At 41.3% G+C, this 18,288-nt stretch overlaps 1 protein-coding gene across 1 annotated transcript in view; it reads right to left on the reverse strand.

Annotated features, from left to right (window-relative positions):
• LOC103902517 (protocadherin alpha-C1) overlaps window positions 1–18,088 on the reverse strand; it is an 86,377-nt gene extending 68,289 nt beyond the window's left edge. The window contains exon 1 of the mRNA XM_019473204.1: window positions 15,674–18,088. Coding sequence (XP_019328749.1) covers window positions 15,674–18,088 — 2,415 coding nt within the window. The remainder of the gene's footprint in view (window positions 1–15,673) is intronic.
• Window positions 18,089–18,288: the final 200 nt, after the last annotated feature.

The following is an 18,288-nucleotide window of genomic DNA, read 5'->3' on the forward strand; positions in this document are numbered from 1 at the left end:
CTTGCTAAACATCCCAAGCCCTTCTACTGCATTCTCATTTGGCAGACAATTATTTCCTCAGTCACACACAAAACCCTTTGCAATATCTCTTACAATTTCTGGCTGTGCTTTTTGAACATAGGTGGCAAAAATCAGAACGTGCCATTCCTTGTACCATGTTGTCAATACTCCCCCAGAACCACTACAGGTACCTTGACTAATGCATCCTCCAATACATTTTCTTACTGATGGAGACATCTTCTGGGCAGCTTATGAGCCATGTTGTAATCCGTGTGTTTTCCTCCCCAGCCACAGTCCATTCATGAAACCCCTCTGGTATTAAAATAAACTATTTTAATTCTATCCCAAAATTTTATTGCATTTTGTTAAGGGATATCAGGACCTCTCCTGCTTGGCTGCTGGAACCCAGCCCAATGCCCCGGAAAACAGGGTCTCTGCCCTGGCTGAGGGATGCAGCTGCTGCTCTCCCGTTTGCAGGTTCAACCAGTAGCAAAGCTGAGGACATATTCCAGAGACACATGCAGATACACGCACGAGACTGACATGGCCGGTCACACAGTGTGCCACAGCCAAGGCGCTGCCTTCGACACCACCCACATGCAGGACTGGCATAAGACACAAGCACAGACAGCCAAGTCCACTTCTCCTCTTTGGCTGGCAGAGACAGGAGGTCATTGGTGAAAGCGTGCGTGTGCACACACACACCACTCTCTGGATTCACAACTTTCTGGGATCGCGCATTCATGGATCCTTCAAGTACTGGCATGGCCCCTCTGCTGCTCAGCACCCCTGCACAGTTCCTGGCCCTCTGACCGCCCCACAGGTCCCCTAGTCTCTGGCTGGTCCAGCTTGATGCTCACTGCAAACTTGCAGCACTCACACACTCATCCAATAGGTACCTGTCCTGGTTTTGGCTGGGATAGAGTTAATTTCCTTCCCAGTAGCTGGTACAGTGCTGTGTTTTGGATTTAGGATGAGAATAATGTTGATAACACACCGATGTTTTAGTTGTTGCTGAGCAGTGCTTACACTAGTCAAGGACTTTTCAGCTCCCCATGCTCTGCCGACTGAGCAGGCTGGAGGTGCACAAGAAGGTGGGAGGGGGCACAGCCAGGACAGCTGACCCCAACTGGCCAAAGGGGTATTCCTTACCATATGACGTCATGCTCAGTACAGAAACTGGGGGGAGATAGCTGGGGGGCAGTGACTGCTGCTTGGGAACTGGCTGGGCATATTATTATTATTATTATTATTATTATTATTATTATTATTATTATTATTATTATTATTATTATTATTATTATTATTATTATTATTATTATTATTATTATTATTATTATTATTATTATTATTATTATTATTATTATTATTATTATTATTATTATTATTATTATTTTCCCTTCCTTTTCTGTCCTATTAAACTGTCTTTATCTCAACCCACAACACAATGAAATCTTCACAAAGCCTCCTTCCTTCCACTCCATAAGATGACAATATATGTAACAGTTCTCCAAATACACATCCTACTCTTGATTTGATGAAACTCTTAACATAACTTGCTATTGGATTTGGATTCTCATGCGTAATTTTTTTTTTTTTTTGCCACCTGTTCCACATCTTTCTTTCCTCCCTTCAGCATTTCTTTGTTAGCATCTCCAAATCACCTCCCAGCGTTCTCTCTGCCTCCTGCCAGTTCTCACCCAACTTCCCTGAAATGCATAATATTCACTAACACTTAGCTTATATTTGGTACTTCACTTTGGAACATCTCAAAGTATTTCACAAAGGAACAGTCAACATGACTGACATAAATTTACAATGGGAAAATGACTTACAATGGCAGAAGGACGTGTCAAGACCACACAGGAGAACCAAGAACAGATCCTGTCTGTCTCCCACAACCCAGTTCAGTGCTTGGCTCATGGGATCACTTGGTATCCTCCTGTGCAAGGCATTTCTACACCTTCTGCACTGAAATTAGGGACCCTCCCCCTCCCTGCACCCTGGTCCTGGACTGGGCATTGGCGTTTTTTTGCTCCCAGTCCTCCTGTTCTCAGCTCCAACCCCAGCTCCAACTTCAATCTGGGCCACAATCATACAACAGCAATTATAGGAAGGTCCTGCCAGCTCTTGGCTGAAGCAGGGCTCTATGCTGGCAGGACTCAGAGGGAACTGAGGTTTCCAGCTCTTGCAAGTATCTACCAAGTTCAGCGAACAAGAGTTTCTCAAAAGCTTGTAACTCAGCCAACCTTAGCAGATCTTAATGGCTATCGAACATGACACAAAGACCACTTCATGACAAATTTCAAGTCCTTTTTCCAAAATATACTTCAACAAGACTTTTAAAGGAAAGATCGGACACATTTTTGTTATAGGCAAAAAGAACTACCCTCAGTCTGAGGAATGACCAAACTGTTCAGTCGAACTTGTCTAACAGGCAATCCCCAGTTCACACATATCACCACCCTGAGAGACAAGAGGGTTTTATAATGAATAGCATCAGACCAGTTTTATAGTAAGCAGTGATATGAACACAGCCTGAAACACTGAAAGGTTTTCATTCATTCAATAATGGACAGAGGTGGAAATATAGAAGTCCATAGCTCCAAGGTAACCAATTGCAATTACTTTCATTAAACAAAAGAGAGTAATTTGGAAGTTGCTCACACTGCTGAATTTCCTTCCATCTGTTACTGAGGTGACAGAGTTCTCTTCAGATGGCACATTAACCTGTCCTTTGGATTAAGCCAAATATCCCCCATATAAACAGTAAGGTTTGCTACTAGAAGCAAATTCAGTTTGAACACAAGATGCTACTATATACAGTAATTACTACTGTCCAGTTTCTCTCTGTGAAAGTATTTTGAAAAACATTCCTTTTGGAAGAATTAATATTACATTAAAAATGCATGATATTAAGTGACTAAACACTACTTATAATAGTAACTAAAGAGTGTCTTTCAGGCAAGACATTTTTATTTATAAAATTTTCCCAGCTTTATTGGAAGCAAACCAGGCTTGAGCATTAGCCGCAGCCAAACATATGCTTGGAACAGTCTAATTGTACAGTGTCATGGCTGAGAAAAAGGATAATTCTGCTACTTCTGCGGAGGTGGCTGGAAGCCCTTGGTATAGAGAGATGAAATATATTATGAGATAATGTAATATATATTTGTTTGGGATTTTTAATGTGTTTTAAATGGCCACAAGTTATGGAGATTTTCCAGAGTGCACATGAAAAACACTTATGCCAAGACTAAGATTTATTTAGAGCCAATGCTTTTTTTGTTGGGTTTTTTTGGTTGGTTTTGTGGGGGTTTTTTTGGGTTTTGTTTTTTGGGTTTTTTTACAAATGAGAAAAAATACGGCAATGTTTTCAGGAAAAAAAAAACCAAAAACCACACAACAAAACCATAGCTATTGTAACTCCATTCTTCTGCTACTTCTGTTCTAACATGACTTCTGTTCTACAGAATCAGTTAGGAAGGAATAGGGACATTTAAATGTATCTTTGGCTTTTTCAATGTCTTGGACTGCCATGAAATGGAATCCAAGACTCCCCAAAGTCCTCCAAGTCCAGAAGTGCTGTCTCATTAAATAAATCACCATCTCCCTTCTCTAATGGCAGAACAGCATCAATGGTAATCCTGAAAATCTGCAAGCTGTCTAACCGTGAATACTAGATCCAGTGTAAAAGTTAAACTTCTCCATGAGTCTTACAATAGTGTAATCTCAGATCAGAATCCCCTGTGAGGGGGGGATAAGAAGGCTGTGAAGTGAGGTGAAATATGCTCGCAGGTGCTCAAATGTTTCTTTCTTTCCCCCGCATATACTTTTAACAATCTTGTGGTCAGTAGTACAATGAATGAGCAATTTCTGATAAAATTAATTAGAATCTTAATTGCAAGCAGATAGGTAAGCATTCAAAAGGGCATTACAAAGGAAATTTATGGATGACATTATTATTTCACATTTTAAAGGACAGATTTATGAATTATTCCAAAAACCTCTTTGCTATCTGGCAGAAGGGAAAAGGAATTAAAAACTCCTTACAGGACTTCAGTTTGGAAGGATTGGTGCAGTTGCCACCACCACAGATAGTTAGCTCTCAGCTGGTATCAATGATACAGTGCAGGCATAGGTCTAGGTAGGTCCAGATTCATTCTGAAGTATTAACAATAATTTCCAGTAAACTGAATTTAACATCAAATCAGAATGATACTTAATCTAAGTGCACTAGAAAAAAACAACACTTCTTTTTTGTTCTTTTATCTTACTGGTATTTCTAATCTGGCAGGTATCTCTACCCCATTAATTTGTCTGCCTCTTTAGCACTGTTTTCAACAGTTCACAAAATGTCATCCAGGAGAAGCAAAAAACATTAGCACAATGTATCATTTCAAATCAGGCCATATGTAGAAGATTAAATTATTCAGCATGTATCACGTTTGAAAACTGACATTTCCTTTAATCAACTTCCTGATGTCATTCATTATTGCTTTCATCAGTGAACCAGACTACAATGATGGTGTATAATCTCTTTCCATCAACTTTACTTGGATGCTAGAGTTACCAATAGGTTCAAGACAGAGTAACAGAACCTGTGAATTTTGCAGCAGAAAGGGTACAAATTTGAAAGGTAGAGTAGGATTTGAGCTACAGATTCTTACATAGTACACCACAAACTAATAGCTGCAGTAAAGCCATTCCCACAGCTTCCCATTGAATCAGGATACTACACCATGGAGCATCTCTCCTCTTCCCTGTTTACAGTTATCCTAGAACCCTGTGCGCACACGACCAACAGCTGTTTCAACTCTGTAACCAGACTCATCATTTATATAGTGCTGTTTTATCTAAGGAACTCTTATTTTATAAGAAGAGAGAGAGAAGAAAATTAAAATCTTTTCAATTACATCTCAGTTATATGTAGCTGAGGATAAAGGTAAGACCTAGGCTTCCTGTGGGAGCTGAATTACTAGCATAAATGCTTTCTAGAAAAGGAAAATAGCTATTCTATTGCAGAAAAAGATTCTTTCAGAAAAGAACTCAAGATTGCAGTCAAAAGTAATTTTGACTGGTTTAGATACCGAAACTTTCCCCAAAGCTTGGTATGTGTGGTTTTGATCTCATGCTTGTGTGGCAAAGCAGAGCTTCCTAAACTTGTGTTACTTGAGTACGATCATCACTGTAGTTGCAGCTGGAGACAGCTGGGTACAACCCAGCATTAGGATCCACGACAGGGGATGCCACCAGCTGTGCATCTGACAGGGAAGGAATTCAGATGTTTTGGCATGATTTTCACATCTTTCACAGTGGGATTTGAGCATTTATTGGGAAATACACAGTAATTACAGAACGCCTGTAAACAACCCAGCGCAGCTTTTAAAAATGGAATAAAGCATCATTTTTTGAAAGGCTATAACAACTTTTAAATGTTTACATTTTGCCACATTTCAAAGAATCGCAGAAAAAAATTAGGTTGGAAAGGACCTCAGGAGTTCTCTACTTCAACCTCCTACTCAAAGGGAGGAGGGTTAACCTGACAGGTAGATTAGGTTGCTCAGGACCTTTGTCCAGTCAAGCTTCGAGTATTTCCAAGAATGGAGATTCCAACACCTCTCTGGGTCCTATCCCTGGGTTGCAACACTGTCGCAAGGAAGAATTTCTTCCTCATGTCCAGCAAGAATTTCCCTTGCTGCAATCTGTAACTATTTCTTCTCTTTCCATCACTGCAATGCCCGTTAGGGAGTGGAAAACTATGATTAATTCTCACCTTGTGTTTTTGGTAGGGTTTTTTTGCTGGTGGGTTTTTTTTTTTGGGGGGGGGGTGGTGGTGGTTTTTGTTTGGTGAGGGTTTTTTTCCAATCAAATTTGACTCCAATATTGGCTGTTTTCCAAGTTTTCCAAGAACCTAAATTACCTACATTAAAGAACACTGGCCCCATATCCTAGATGATAGTACAAACAATACAAAAGAGAACCACTTGGTAGTGAACTATTAATTCATACAATGGCAACTTACAGCTCCAGGGCTCAATAGTTCAATTCAGATTTTATCCAAAAACATCTGGGTCCTCCTTGAGCAGCTTGAGTGAAGAAAAGCTTCTTCATGAGGCATAACACTGCAATAGTAAAGGGCCTCACCAGATTAAGAGCTCCAAAATGATGATATTCTTCAGTGCAGATTTGTATTCTACAGCTATGTTCTGACCATGATCAAACTGGCATTTTTCCATGTTGTGCATTAGCTCAGGTTAATTTTTCTTCACCTTTCAAATAAGGTGAGATGCATTAAAGAGACTGAATGCCTTGCAGAGAAGCGTGAGGTTGTAAAAGGGAAGACGGAAACTCACTAATTCTAATCCCTAGACAAATATATAATAAAATTAAAATAAAGATGAAAGTGCAAATAGCAGTCCTAAACCAACAACCAAAGCCCTTTGAAGGTATTCCAGCTGGAAACTCAGATTAGACAAGTCATTTACGAAGGTGATTTTATTTCACCAGCCCAAAAAAGGTGAGACAAGGTGACAGTTATATTTCCTCTGACTGGAAGGAAGAAACCACTTTCTTTTTCCACCAGATTTCCTTCCTACCAATACTATATTGAAAAAAAATAGCTTTAGAGTTCGATTATCTTTAGGGTATTCATGATTGCCCAACTGAAAAAAAACCCCACCACACCAACACCACGCCAAACAAGTGAAGGATTCCCTTGAAGGAATGAAGGAATATATAGAGAAAATAGAATTGATATAGGCCATGCTCCATGAGACTAGGATTCTACAAAGAAGAAAACTGAGTCAAAAGAAGGAAATGTTTACAATGTCACATTTTAATGATTCCTGAAATATTACAAATTTTCTCATTATATAAATCTATTAGAGATAAATAGCAGGCTGACATATAGAGCAGAATTAAGATTATTTGAATAAATTTTACCTAGACTTTCTTTTTCCTTTTTGGGATTCTGGGGGTGTGAGGGGTATGGGAAGAATGGGTCATGCAAGCAAATGGGATTCTGGCTACAAATCTGAAAACCTTAAAAGAAAAAAAAAAAAACCACCAAAAACCGCCTCAGCCTGCATTGTTGCAGGGGTCACTGGGTTTACAATATAAAATATTGAGTCAGTCCTGTTTCAGCACCTTTAGCATTCTTGTGCTTTTTGCAAGATCCATGGCCCTTCACAAGATTTGGTCACTGAACATTCAACTCATCAATTACCCTGAGTAGCACTTTTACTGGCATTTATCAGTATTCATAAATTTCCTATTTTCTACTAAACAAAACTCCTCAAATTCTGCAGCTTTTAGGCCTAACCAAATGCCAGATGTTTTGAGTTCTTGGTATCTTTGGTATCTTAAGACAAGTGAAAATGAAAAATGCAGAAAAGGTCTCCCTGAGCAAACATGTAACTGAGGGTTTGGGTTGGTTTTTTTTCCTTTTCTGTCCAACAAAGATTCCCCAAAGTACATACAAACAAAAATTTACTCTCATCGAAGTCTATGGAGTGTGGTTTCAGATAGAAATTCCTTGGCACCACAGATCCTATGGTTAGATCATCCTCTCACAGAGTACCCAGTTGCTAAAAACTTTTGCTACATTAACCCATTCTCCTCCCCTCCCCCAGCCTCCACTGCGCCAATTCTGACTGAACAGTAAATGTCCGGGAATGTTGCTGTTTATAGGCCAGCACACTTGGTCCATATTGTAGGCACAAACATGAAAAACAACATTTTTGCTAAATCCTGTAACTTTAAAATTATGATAAACCAAAGGCTTAAACATACTAAGTCTAAAAAAATAAATCTCTGCAGTCTCTGCAATCCTCAAGCATTTACCCACACTTTAGCAACATCTGTCTCACATTTGTAGCCCAGCACCACCCTCTACCCCAGGAATTGCCCAAGAGTATTTTATCCAATGGAAACCTACTAGAGGATATACTTTGCATCCCAGAAGTTGCACCTTTTCTCCATCGTCATCACACAGGTAGGACACACCCAGCACACTCCTCCATTAAGGACAACACAGAATCACAGACTGGTTGAGGCTGGAAGGGACCTCTAGAGGTCATCTTATCCAATCCCACTGCTCAAGCAGGGCCAACTAAAGCAGCTTGTCTGGGACCATGTCCAGACAACTTTTGAATATCTCCAAGGATGGAAACTCCACAACCTCCCTGGGCAATCTGTGCCAGTGCTCAGCATCCTCACAGTAAAAACAAACAAACAAAAAACCCACAAAAAAAACCCCCAAACAACCGCATTAAAATATGTTTCCTTATGCTTAGACAGAACCTCCTGCGTTAGTTTGTGCCCATTGCCTCTTTTCCTCTCACTAGACACCACTGAGAAGAGCCTGGCTCTGTCTTCTTTACACCCTCCCTTCAGATATTTACATACATTAATGAGATCCCCCAAAGCCTTCTCTTCTCTGGGCTAAACAGTCACAGCTCTCTCAGCCTTTCCTCATATGAGAGGTGCTCCAGTCCCTTAGTTATCTTAGAGGCCTTTCAGTGGACTCTCTCCAGTAGCTCCATATCTCTCTTATACTGGGATTCGTGGAGTCCCACGAAGTTAGAAGACTGAAATCAGGCTTATATTGAAATGTCTTCATGTCTTAATACTATAGGTCTGATCACAACCCTGTGAATTTAATACCATGCAATGAAAACTGCTTTAACGATAAGGATATTGTGCCAATCTCCATATAACTATTGGCTAGAAAGCAGAGCTTAACAGCTATCTAAAATACATTCCCAAGACACGTAGGAAACAGCTACGTAGTTCAAAAGACGAAGAGCCCATTCAGCCGTAAAACTTCCTTGCTCAGCTTCTGCACCCTACAAAGGAATTGGAAAAGGATGAGGAACAGCACGAAACTTTTTGGAACCAACAGCCTCAGGTTTCATGAATGAACATCAAACTTTGATTTTGCAGACCGATCGTGCAAAGATGTTTGACTTTGAGAAGGCAGCTTTTGCAGAACAAGAAAGAAACTAAAAGCCACTAAAGGAGGTATCAAGGAGGAAAGACCCATCAGGCTGGGACAAGCCCAGGGGGAGATGGAAGAAATAACAGATCAAAATATAAAAATCATTCCTTTGGAGAAGAAAGAATCCAAAGAACAAAAATGTGTTCGTTTTCCTTAGAGAGACTGCTCAAAGACTAGAGAGTACAAACCTTTTCTTTACTTCTTTATGTATCTTCTTTCTCTGATATTTAATTTCCACTTGCCATATTTGTCAAATTTGCTGTTATTCTCCAAATGCCTCTGATAGCATCAAATCTTTGAGCTGTTGCCCTGCCCTTTTCTTTGCCTTACAAATCTCAACTGAATATCTTAATTCCCATGGCCCTGCTCGCCTCCCCTTTCAGTTCTGGTGTTGGATTTCGTTGCTATTCTTTTGATTAATTGTGGCTTCAAACAGTCCTCAACAAGTCACACTCTTAGCAGAATTCCTTTCATTACATTGAAACAAGCTAACTGTAATCCCAAAAGTACATAGCACGAGTACTGTTATATTGGGCCACACTAAAAGCCCAGCAGCCTCTCTCCAACAGGATACAGAGGATGCACAGGCCAATAGTACAAAAACATGCCATATGTGGACCAATCATGCCCTTGAGACACCATCCCATCTTATGATAATAAATCTGTATTTTCCTCTATTTTCAACATCTTGAGTGTGATGTTGACTATGTAACAAATTACTCTGAGGGAACAGAAGTTGCTGTCACCAAGGCAGAAGTAAAATGCAGCATCTGTCAGCATCCTCAAATCCCCACTACCCGATTTCCACCACAGATTTCCAAAAGAACTGACAAAGAAAAGTGTAGGATTGAGGAGGGTTTGTTTTGGTTTGGGTTTTTTTGGTGGTTTTTTAAGATAAACCTGTCAAGTCTGGAGTAGAATGATCAGATTGGAGAAAAGGAACTGCAGTGCCAGTGATTTAGAATAGTAAAATCCAGCCTATGTGACCACAAGCCCACTAGCCTGCCTGTTTGGATAAAAATTTGGAGGAAGGAATAATGACAAATGAAGGTACACTGAAAAGGAAGGAAAATTCTCATAGATTTATCAGACACAACTATTTGCTAGACTGGTCTTCCATTCTCTTGAATGAAAACATAAACTGAAAGTCATCTCATCTATTCTGATTTCAGTAAAACATTCAATACAGTGCTACACCGAAAAGTCTAACAATGGCACAAGAAGTTGGGCTATTCTAACAACAATTGAGGAAGACAATGATATGGCATCATTCACTGCAGGAACAACTTGACACCTGTCACAGAAATGGATGACATCTAATAACCTAAAGTGCAGACTCCCGTAAGGTACTACTTACATCAACTAGTTTCAGTCATTTAAAAGTTGTGCATCTAGTCTCAGCACTATGTCTAGACTATGTCTAAACTCTTACGTTTAAGATGAGCATGATAAGTTGCTCTCAGCAGGTGGCTATGACTTTTTAACATCCAAGGTTCAAACATCAAGCATTTAGATGGATGAATTTAGGCAGAAGAACCAATGTCTTGGGAACCAACCTTCCCCCATCCACCTCTACCCCAGACTAGTGCTGCAATAATACTCACATGACTGATCAATCAACATATTACAACTATGGAGAAGGTAACTGCCATCCCAAGATGTATCAGGTGATGTATTCCCCATCCCCTGGACAGGGAAGTATTCTTATCACTGTGTAGGAGGCTCTTTGTCTGAAATATATATAATTCTGGTCACATCTTTGCAATAAGTATATATCCACAAAGGAAGAACAGATGAAGAGAATGGATATTAGCGTGATAAGACAAGTGCAGAGGTGACCTTAGAAATAAGGCTGAAAGAGGTTGACTTGTTTAGCTTAGTCAAACAAAGCCTAAGAAAAGATGTGGTTGCTCTCTAAACTATGAAGAAAGCAAGCCCCAAAGAGGGAAAAGAACTACTTATACTACAAGGATGTTGCTGGCACGAGAACAAATGTCTACAAATTCATAGCAAATAACTGTTAACAGGATGTCAAAAAAGGGTTTCAAAGCCTTGGAAGAGTAACTTTCCAATGGGAACAATGGGCACAACCTAGTGAATTTTGCAATTAAAATTAGTATTTTTACAATTAAAATTTAAATCTTTGAATTTGAAGATTAAATGGTGGCTGATATAGGAAAGGACGGGACTTCATCCAAATTGTGTTTCCTTGTTCTATGCTTTCATACAAGAATTACTACTCACATCTACCCTCCCTCAGCCCAGGTCACCATCCAATCTGATCCTTCCCTGACCATCATTGCCTTTGCCTTGTGCACCTCCAAATACAGCCACATTACTCTCCACATCCCCTCAAGCCCTTTGTCTCAAGCTACTCTTTTGGTCACTCTCCCTTCCGCTACCTCTAAAAATAATACTCCAAGGCAGACATCAGACAAGCAAAGTTTCAGCCCAGGCATTTGTAGCCTTTCCTGGACACAGTGTTCTTTTGTTGAACATTGGAGCTGCATCCTTCTTTGCAAAAGGTAATTGGAGTGGTCAGAAAGAGGGAAATCTACAGCAGTTTCCCTTGCTGAATTTTCTTTGGTCATCACTCTTTCTAGGATTTTCTTGGCCTGACCCCAAGAGTAACTTCTGTAGCCAAGAAATCTGCCTACATAACTGAATTCTTACAATTCGGGCATGAGTCTGCTGGTCCTGGGCAGGTTGTTATCAGCACAGACAGAAAAAATTGGGAAGGTGCTTCACACTTACATTTGGCTATGTTATGGGGGATGCTCCCATCAGAACAAGATGCAGGGAGGGCTGGTCTTTACTTGTGCGAGTAAGCCACTGATGCTTAGCCTGCAGCAGTTCAGCCTAGATTGCATGGCACTGTCTCAACGTAAGTGCACCCATTTTTGTCACTGGAAATGCATGCCACGTTGAGTAATATTATTCCAATCCTATTACAGTTCAGCAAGAAATAGTCTCCATTGCTAGATTTGTGTCTATTTTTGGATGTAACCTAAATATTGAATGTCAAATCACAGAGAGGTCACTACACTCTGAATGTAGAAATATCTTACAGGCCTTCTGTGTAGCACAATGGACAACAAAAGCAAACAAAACAACTGTAAAAATCCATAGTCACATCATGATCCCAGAAATACTCAGTGAACTACTGCTTACTTCAGTAATCCCACTAGTGCCTTTGTCTCTAATACAGCACAGTAGCATAGCGGGGTAACATGCTTTTCACTTAGCTGTCACTTACGCTACATTGCAGAAAGACACAGTAAAATACTGAGAGATACCATTAAAGTTCACTACGCTGCTATTATGGCCATACATACTTCTATTTTTAGCTCTAACCTAAATAGAAGATGTAAAAGCACAAAAGGGTCTCGTGCATCTGCATATGTAAAAATCATTCAAGCCTATCACGCACATCAAGACCAAGAATAAAGAAGTTAAACGTCTTTTCAAAATTTAGGTTAACTTCTGGAATGTCAATTAACTTTTTGTATATGTAGGCATTTTTTCTATCTTCCACATACTAAAAACTGTAATCCCTCCCTTCAATTAAAAAAACAAAATCATCAAGGATATTTAAGTTCTGCTAAAATTACAATTTTGCAGTCATTTCCAGTGCCTTGAATTGTAAGTATGGAGTTTCTCCCGGTGCCTTTTAAATATTTGATGCTTTCTTTTTGTTACAATCATATTCTTAGGGAGCAATACAACGATCCCTCCTCAGAAGTTCAAAGGGTAACATATGTTTATATTTTTAACTCCAAATGGGTCAGTCTGAAAGCACTTAAAGGCAAAATTTAGTCAACACCCAAACTTAAATTTTATTTTTCACTGAAATATCTATTGGTAAACACTGAAAAATTACAATCCTCTCATTTTAATATAAAATGAGTAAAAATATTCCTCACTAATAAAGTGACTGTGATCTTTCTGCATAGAAATCATATTTAAGTCTAGAGGGATTTGGACTAAGAAATAGTTTGGAAGGATAAGTGACAGTTCTCTTTCCCACCTCAGGTGACTGGAAACTATTTTCCAAGCATCTCTTTAACATCATTATACTTTACTTTAAATCTTGGTTCATCTAAAGCGTGTACAGAAATGAAAGTACAGAAACTGCAGCTTCTGCCCACTCAATCTAAAGCGTGTAAGTACAGAAACTGCAGCTTCTGCCCACTCCTGACTATGAGTGCCATTTTAATAACTTCCAAATTTTGCAAGAAATACGTAAATTGTACATAGACACATGTATGCATGTATAACATGTAGTTGATTCTCCAGTATACTAGCCACTGGAATCATCAGCACCAAATGAATAACAACTGACATCCTTTTGTTTCTAAGGGTAGATAAGTTTTCACAGTCTCTGCCTCTGCTCCCCCACTCAGCTCAATTAATGCATAGCCTTTGGACTTCCCACGTAGGTCGCATCTATGGTTACCCATTTCTGTGTATTAGGAGCTAAGAAAATAAAATTGCCAAAGGTGACATCTCGGATTTATTTTGCCCACTATCAAAAGCTCCTAAAAAGGTGTGTCATATTTCAAATTTAAAAATTCACCTGAATGACTGAAATACAGCGAGATGTAATGAGACACATTTTGGTTGTTCTCATTACAGAGATCAGGGATACTTTTGCATTTTTGCTATTATTCAATCCGTTAATGTGTTGATAACCTGAGTTTCACGATCTTGCTCAATAGGAACACGGAAATCAGTTGCGCCAGGGTTTTTTTAGATCATCTTTGTTATAGAAGTTTTGCAATTATGAACTACTCTCCAGCCAAGGATACACCCCCAAGACACTATCAGGGTTCTTGCAGACACCTTCTTAGTTAAGAGATTGCCAAAAAGGTTTTCAACTCCCCATTACAAAGGTTTTAACTCAGCCTTTTTTTTCAGATCCTCAAAATAATCAATGATATTCCCAAAGTACACCAATGCATTAGGTACAAATTCTTCTTTACATACTGCCACTGCTATTTTCCTGGACTCTACAATTTATTACTGAAAGACACTGACACTTCTGCCTTTGCAAGATTTATTCCAACCCCCCCCCTTTGCATAGTCAGAGACCCATGACATGTGCAACCCTCTGCCACTACAGAGAACAGAACTTAAAACTGATTATGACTTTGATTAAATACTAGGTAAACCATCATGAGTAAATCAAAAAATATTTGAGAAAAGATCTTTCCTTGTCAGTAAGATTTATGTGGAAAAGATGTTCAGAAAAGAGTGAGGGGGAAAAAAACCCCACAACCCACAAACCAATTTCACCTTGCCAAGAGATAAATAAGAGAAGGCATGATAAACTAATTGCATAGTTAAGAGCAAATCAGGAATCTTTTCTAGAACAGGGGAAAACTTACTAAAAATCCCTACTTGGAAATTCAAGCGTTATAAAAGGAAGTGCTATATAGCTGAACATGTATTTGATGCAAAGTTTTGATGCAAGAAGTTGCTGAAGCTACCCTTACATCAAGGTTCAAAAAGGGACTGGCCATTTACATGTATTTAAAGGTACAATAATGATTTAAAAAATGAAAATAAACATAATGGTTACAGACTTAGGACAACCTCTAATAATTGTAAATTAGGATAAAAACAATTGCAGGAAGCAGATTATACCGTGTCTGTCTAACATGGGCTCTTACATTTGCCTTAGAAACATCTGGAATAGCTCTTACCACAGTTCTGGCCTGGGCAGAGCCAACAGTGCTTAGTTACCGTTATGCACACTAAGGAAATTTGACAGTCTGCAGGCAAAACATCTCAAAGCTTCACAAAAATATAAAGACGACTCATAGCACCTATTAAAAGTACAATCAGTGTTATTGTGCATATAAGAAAACTGAATCTTGGACAAGTGACACAGCAACACCCAGCAGATCAGACCTGCAGACATATCCTACCTTGTAGCCCTAAACTGTGATCAAAGTAAGATATTTTCTCCTGCAAGTCACCCATCATGCTACTGAGAAGAAACCAGCTTGGTCAGAGGCTCAGAAGAGAATTATTTTAGATTCACAAAACCTATGGATTGCTTGGAAAGAGAGATGAGCACCTAAAGAGGTGCTGGATATTGAATTCCTGCTACTCCACCACAGACTTACCTCGGGCATTGTAAACCAGCATCTTGGCTCAGCAAAGTACTCACCCCGCAATGAAAAAATCTCAGGAATTGGGGGAGGGGGAAATAAAAAATAATTTAAAAAAAAATACAGGCTCCATACAGCATAGATTAGAACCACCCATGGATTAGATACAGGCTCCATTCAGCATAGATTAGAACCACCCATGGATTAGAAACTTGCATGGATGCTTATCATGCCCCTACTTAGTTATCTGAAGACAATGGCTTGGTTTGCAAGGGATTTAGTTTTCACTTACATCTTCTTCACCTTCAGTTATGTCTGACAGTCCTAAATGTTTGTGGAAAAAAATCTCTTTTGCCATCCTATGGCCATATTTCACCCAAAGAGATCTTGTCTTTAGGAAAGATATAAAAGGAAGAGAAGCTTCCTCCAGGTGCCATGAAATGATGCCTGCTCTCCTGCAAATACCCTCAGTACCTTCTTCTGCACTGACAGCAACCCAGTGCAGACGCAAGGCCATGTGCCTGGGAGAAAAAAAGTGAAAGGAAGAAGTACTTACCACGAGGACAGCACTCAACCGATCACTTTGGACCTGCTGCACTTGGATGCAGGGTCCTGGCACTTGTAACCTTGAGCTGCCGGGAATGTTCCCAGCATCACCGTTTGGGATGCTGCTGTTACTAGGCCCAAGACCTACAGATGCCCTGTACAAGTAGGTGTGAGTCAGTTTACCCACACCAGTGACCTCCAGCATGTCTGGTGGGAGGTGGGAGCTGGGAAGCATGTGCACGCTATAGCAATACTTTTCATACTCATCAGCTGGACAGCAGCAGCCGCCGCAGCAGCAAGTCCGGCAGCGGCACAGCCGCACAATGGCAAGAAAGAGGAGGAATGCCGCAAAGATGCAGGAGACACAGGCAAGGGAAACGATCAAGTAGATGTTTGTAGTGTTGAGCAGTGGTGGTGGCTCCCCACTGTCATCGAAGTCTGGCAGTGCCTGAGGCAGGGTGTCAGCCAGCAGGATGCCCACCGTCACAGTAGAGGAGAGCGGCGGATCCCCGTGGTCCCGCACCACCACAACCACCTTGTGCTTGAGGAAGTCAGTGGAGCGCAAGGAGCGTGTGGTGCGCAGCTCACCAGAGTGCGGTGCCAAGTGGAACAGGGTGGAGTCGGAGGAATGGGCGAGGTGATAGGAGAGCCAGGCATTCTGCGCATTGTCCTCATCATCCGCCACTACTTTAGTCACCAGGTAGTCCTCATCAGCCAGGCGGGGCACAACTTCCACAGCTACTGAACCATTCTGACTGATGGGGTACAGGATGGCTGGGGCATTATCATTCTGGTCTGAGATGTAAACATTCACAGTTATGGCAGCACTCAAGGCTGGTGACCCATTGTCCTTGGCTTCCACTTGGAAATAGAAGCTCCTAAGCTGCTCAAAGTCAAAGGCACGTTTTGCATAGATGCTCCCGTTGGCCAAGCTCACAGACAAAAGGCTGGCCAGGGCACTGCCTGCAACTGTGGAATTCCTGAGCGTGTAAGAGACCCGTCCGTTCTCCCCCATATCAGGGTCAGATGCTGAGACCTGGTAGAGAAAAGCACCGAGTGGATTGTTCTCCTCCACAAACACATCAAACGTGTCAGCACTGAAGACAGGGGGGTTATCATTCACATCAGAAATCTGCACCCAAAGGGTCTTCTGAGTGGTGATGGGTGGAGAGCCCAAGTCTGTGGCAGTAATGGTGATGTTGTACCCACTGATCAGCTCTCGGTCCAGAAGCCCACTGGTGACCAGGCTGTAGTAGTTTTCAAGGGAAGGCTTTAACTGGAACGGAAGGTTATCAGGGATCTGGCAGGTTACTTTCCCATTCTCCCCAGGGTCCTTATCCATAATACTCAGCAGAGCTATCACTGTGCCAGGAACAGCATCCTCAGGAATGGGACTGGAAAGGGATGTAATTGTTATCTCTGGGCCATGATTGTTCACATCAATGATTTCCACCAGCAGCTTAGCTGTGCTGGACATGCCAAATGCCCCGTTATCCCTTGCCTCGATAAACATCTCGAGGAGAGGTCTCTGAACAGCTAAAATGCCATTGACTGTCACCTCCCCAGTGTGCGGGTGAATTAAGAACATTCGCTGTAGATCAGCAGAAGTAATGTTGCTAAATGAATACCTGACCTCTCCATTTGGACCTTCATCCAAGTCCGTGGCATGCACTTGCACTACCAATGTGCCACTGGGGGAGTTTTCCAAGATATTTGCCCTGTAGACTGAGTGCTCAAATTCTGGTGCATTGTCATTGGTATCCAGCACAGTTACAATGACCGGGACATCACCAGACTTTGGAGGATCCCCACCATCTTTGGCTGTAAGGACAAGTCTGTGAGTGGCTTGCTGCTCCCTGTCTAAGGCTTTCTTCAGCACCAATTCAGGATATTTACTCCCATCCCCGCGTGTCTGCATTTCTAAATGGAAATGTTCATCAGGGCTCAGAGTATAATTCTGGACACTGTTGGTACCTTCATCGGGATCTTGGGCGTTGGGAAGTGTAAACCGTGCGCCGGGTGACAGGAACTCAGGCACATTTATATGATAGTCACTTAAGGAAAAGCTGGGGGAATTGTCATTTATGTCCAAGACTTTAAATTCCATCCTATAAAGCTCTAGAGGGTTTTCTAACACGAGTTCATAACTCAGAAGACAGGTAGACTTTAATTCACAAAGCTGCTCTCTGTCTATGGGCTCGTTAACAGACAAAGCCCCCGTGCTTGCATTTATATAAAAATATTGCTTACTTGAACCGGTGATCATGCGACATTTCCGAGCTGAAAGTGTAGCTGCGTCTATTCCTAAATCCTTCGCTATGTTTCCAACAGACGCTCCACGCTCCGTTTCCTCGGCGATAGAATACACTACTTGCCCGTTCGCGGTGCAGCAAATAAGGCAGAAGACCATTAAATAGACCCGCATTCTTCCTCCCCTGGCTCAGCTCCCCGCAGACCGGCTCAGCAGGAACATAATCCAGAATTTCAGCAAACCCCCGAAGTTCCCAGCGTGAAGCGAACGGGCAACCAGGGCGCGCCGGCGGCAAGGCGAGAAGTTCGCTGCAGGTGCGGGAGGCTCCCCAGCTCCGCGACGGCTCCCCCCCCTCCCCGCCCCGCGCCGCCGGC

The sequence above is a fragment of the Aptenodytes forsteri genome, unplaced genomic scaffold, assembly GCF_000699145.1.
Source record: "Aptenodytes forsteri isolate BGI_AS27 unplaced genomic scaffold, ASM69914v1 Scaffold694, whole genome shotgun sequence".
NCBI classification, from domain to species: Eukaryota; Metazoa; Chordata; class Aves; order Sphenisciformes; family Spheniscidae; genus Aptenodytes; species Aptenodytes forsteri.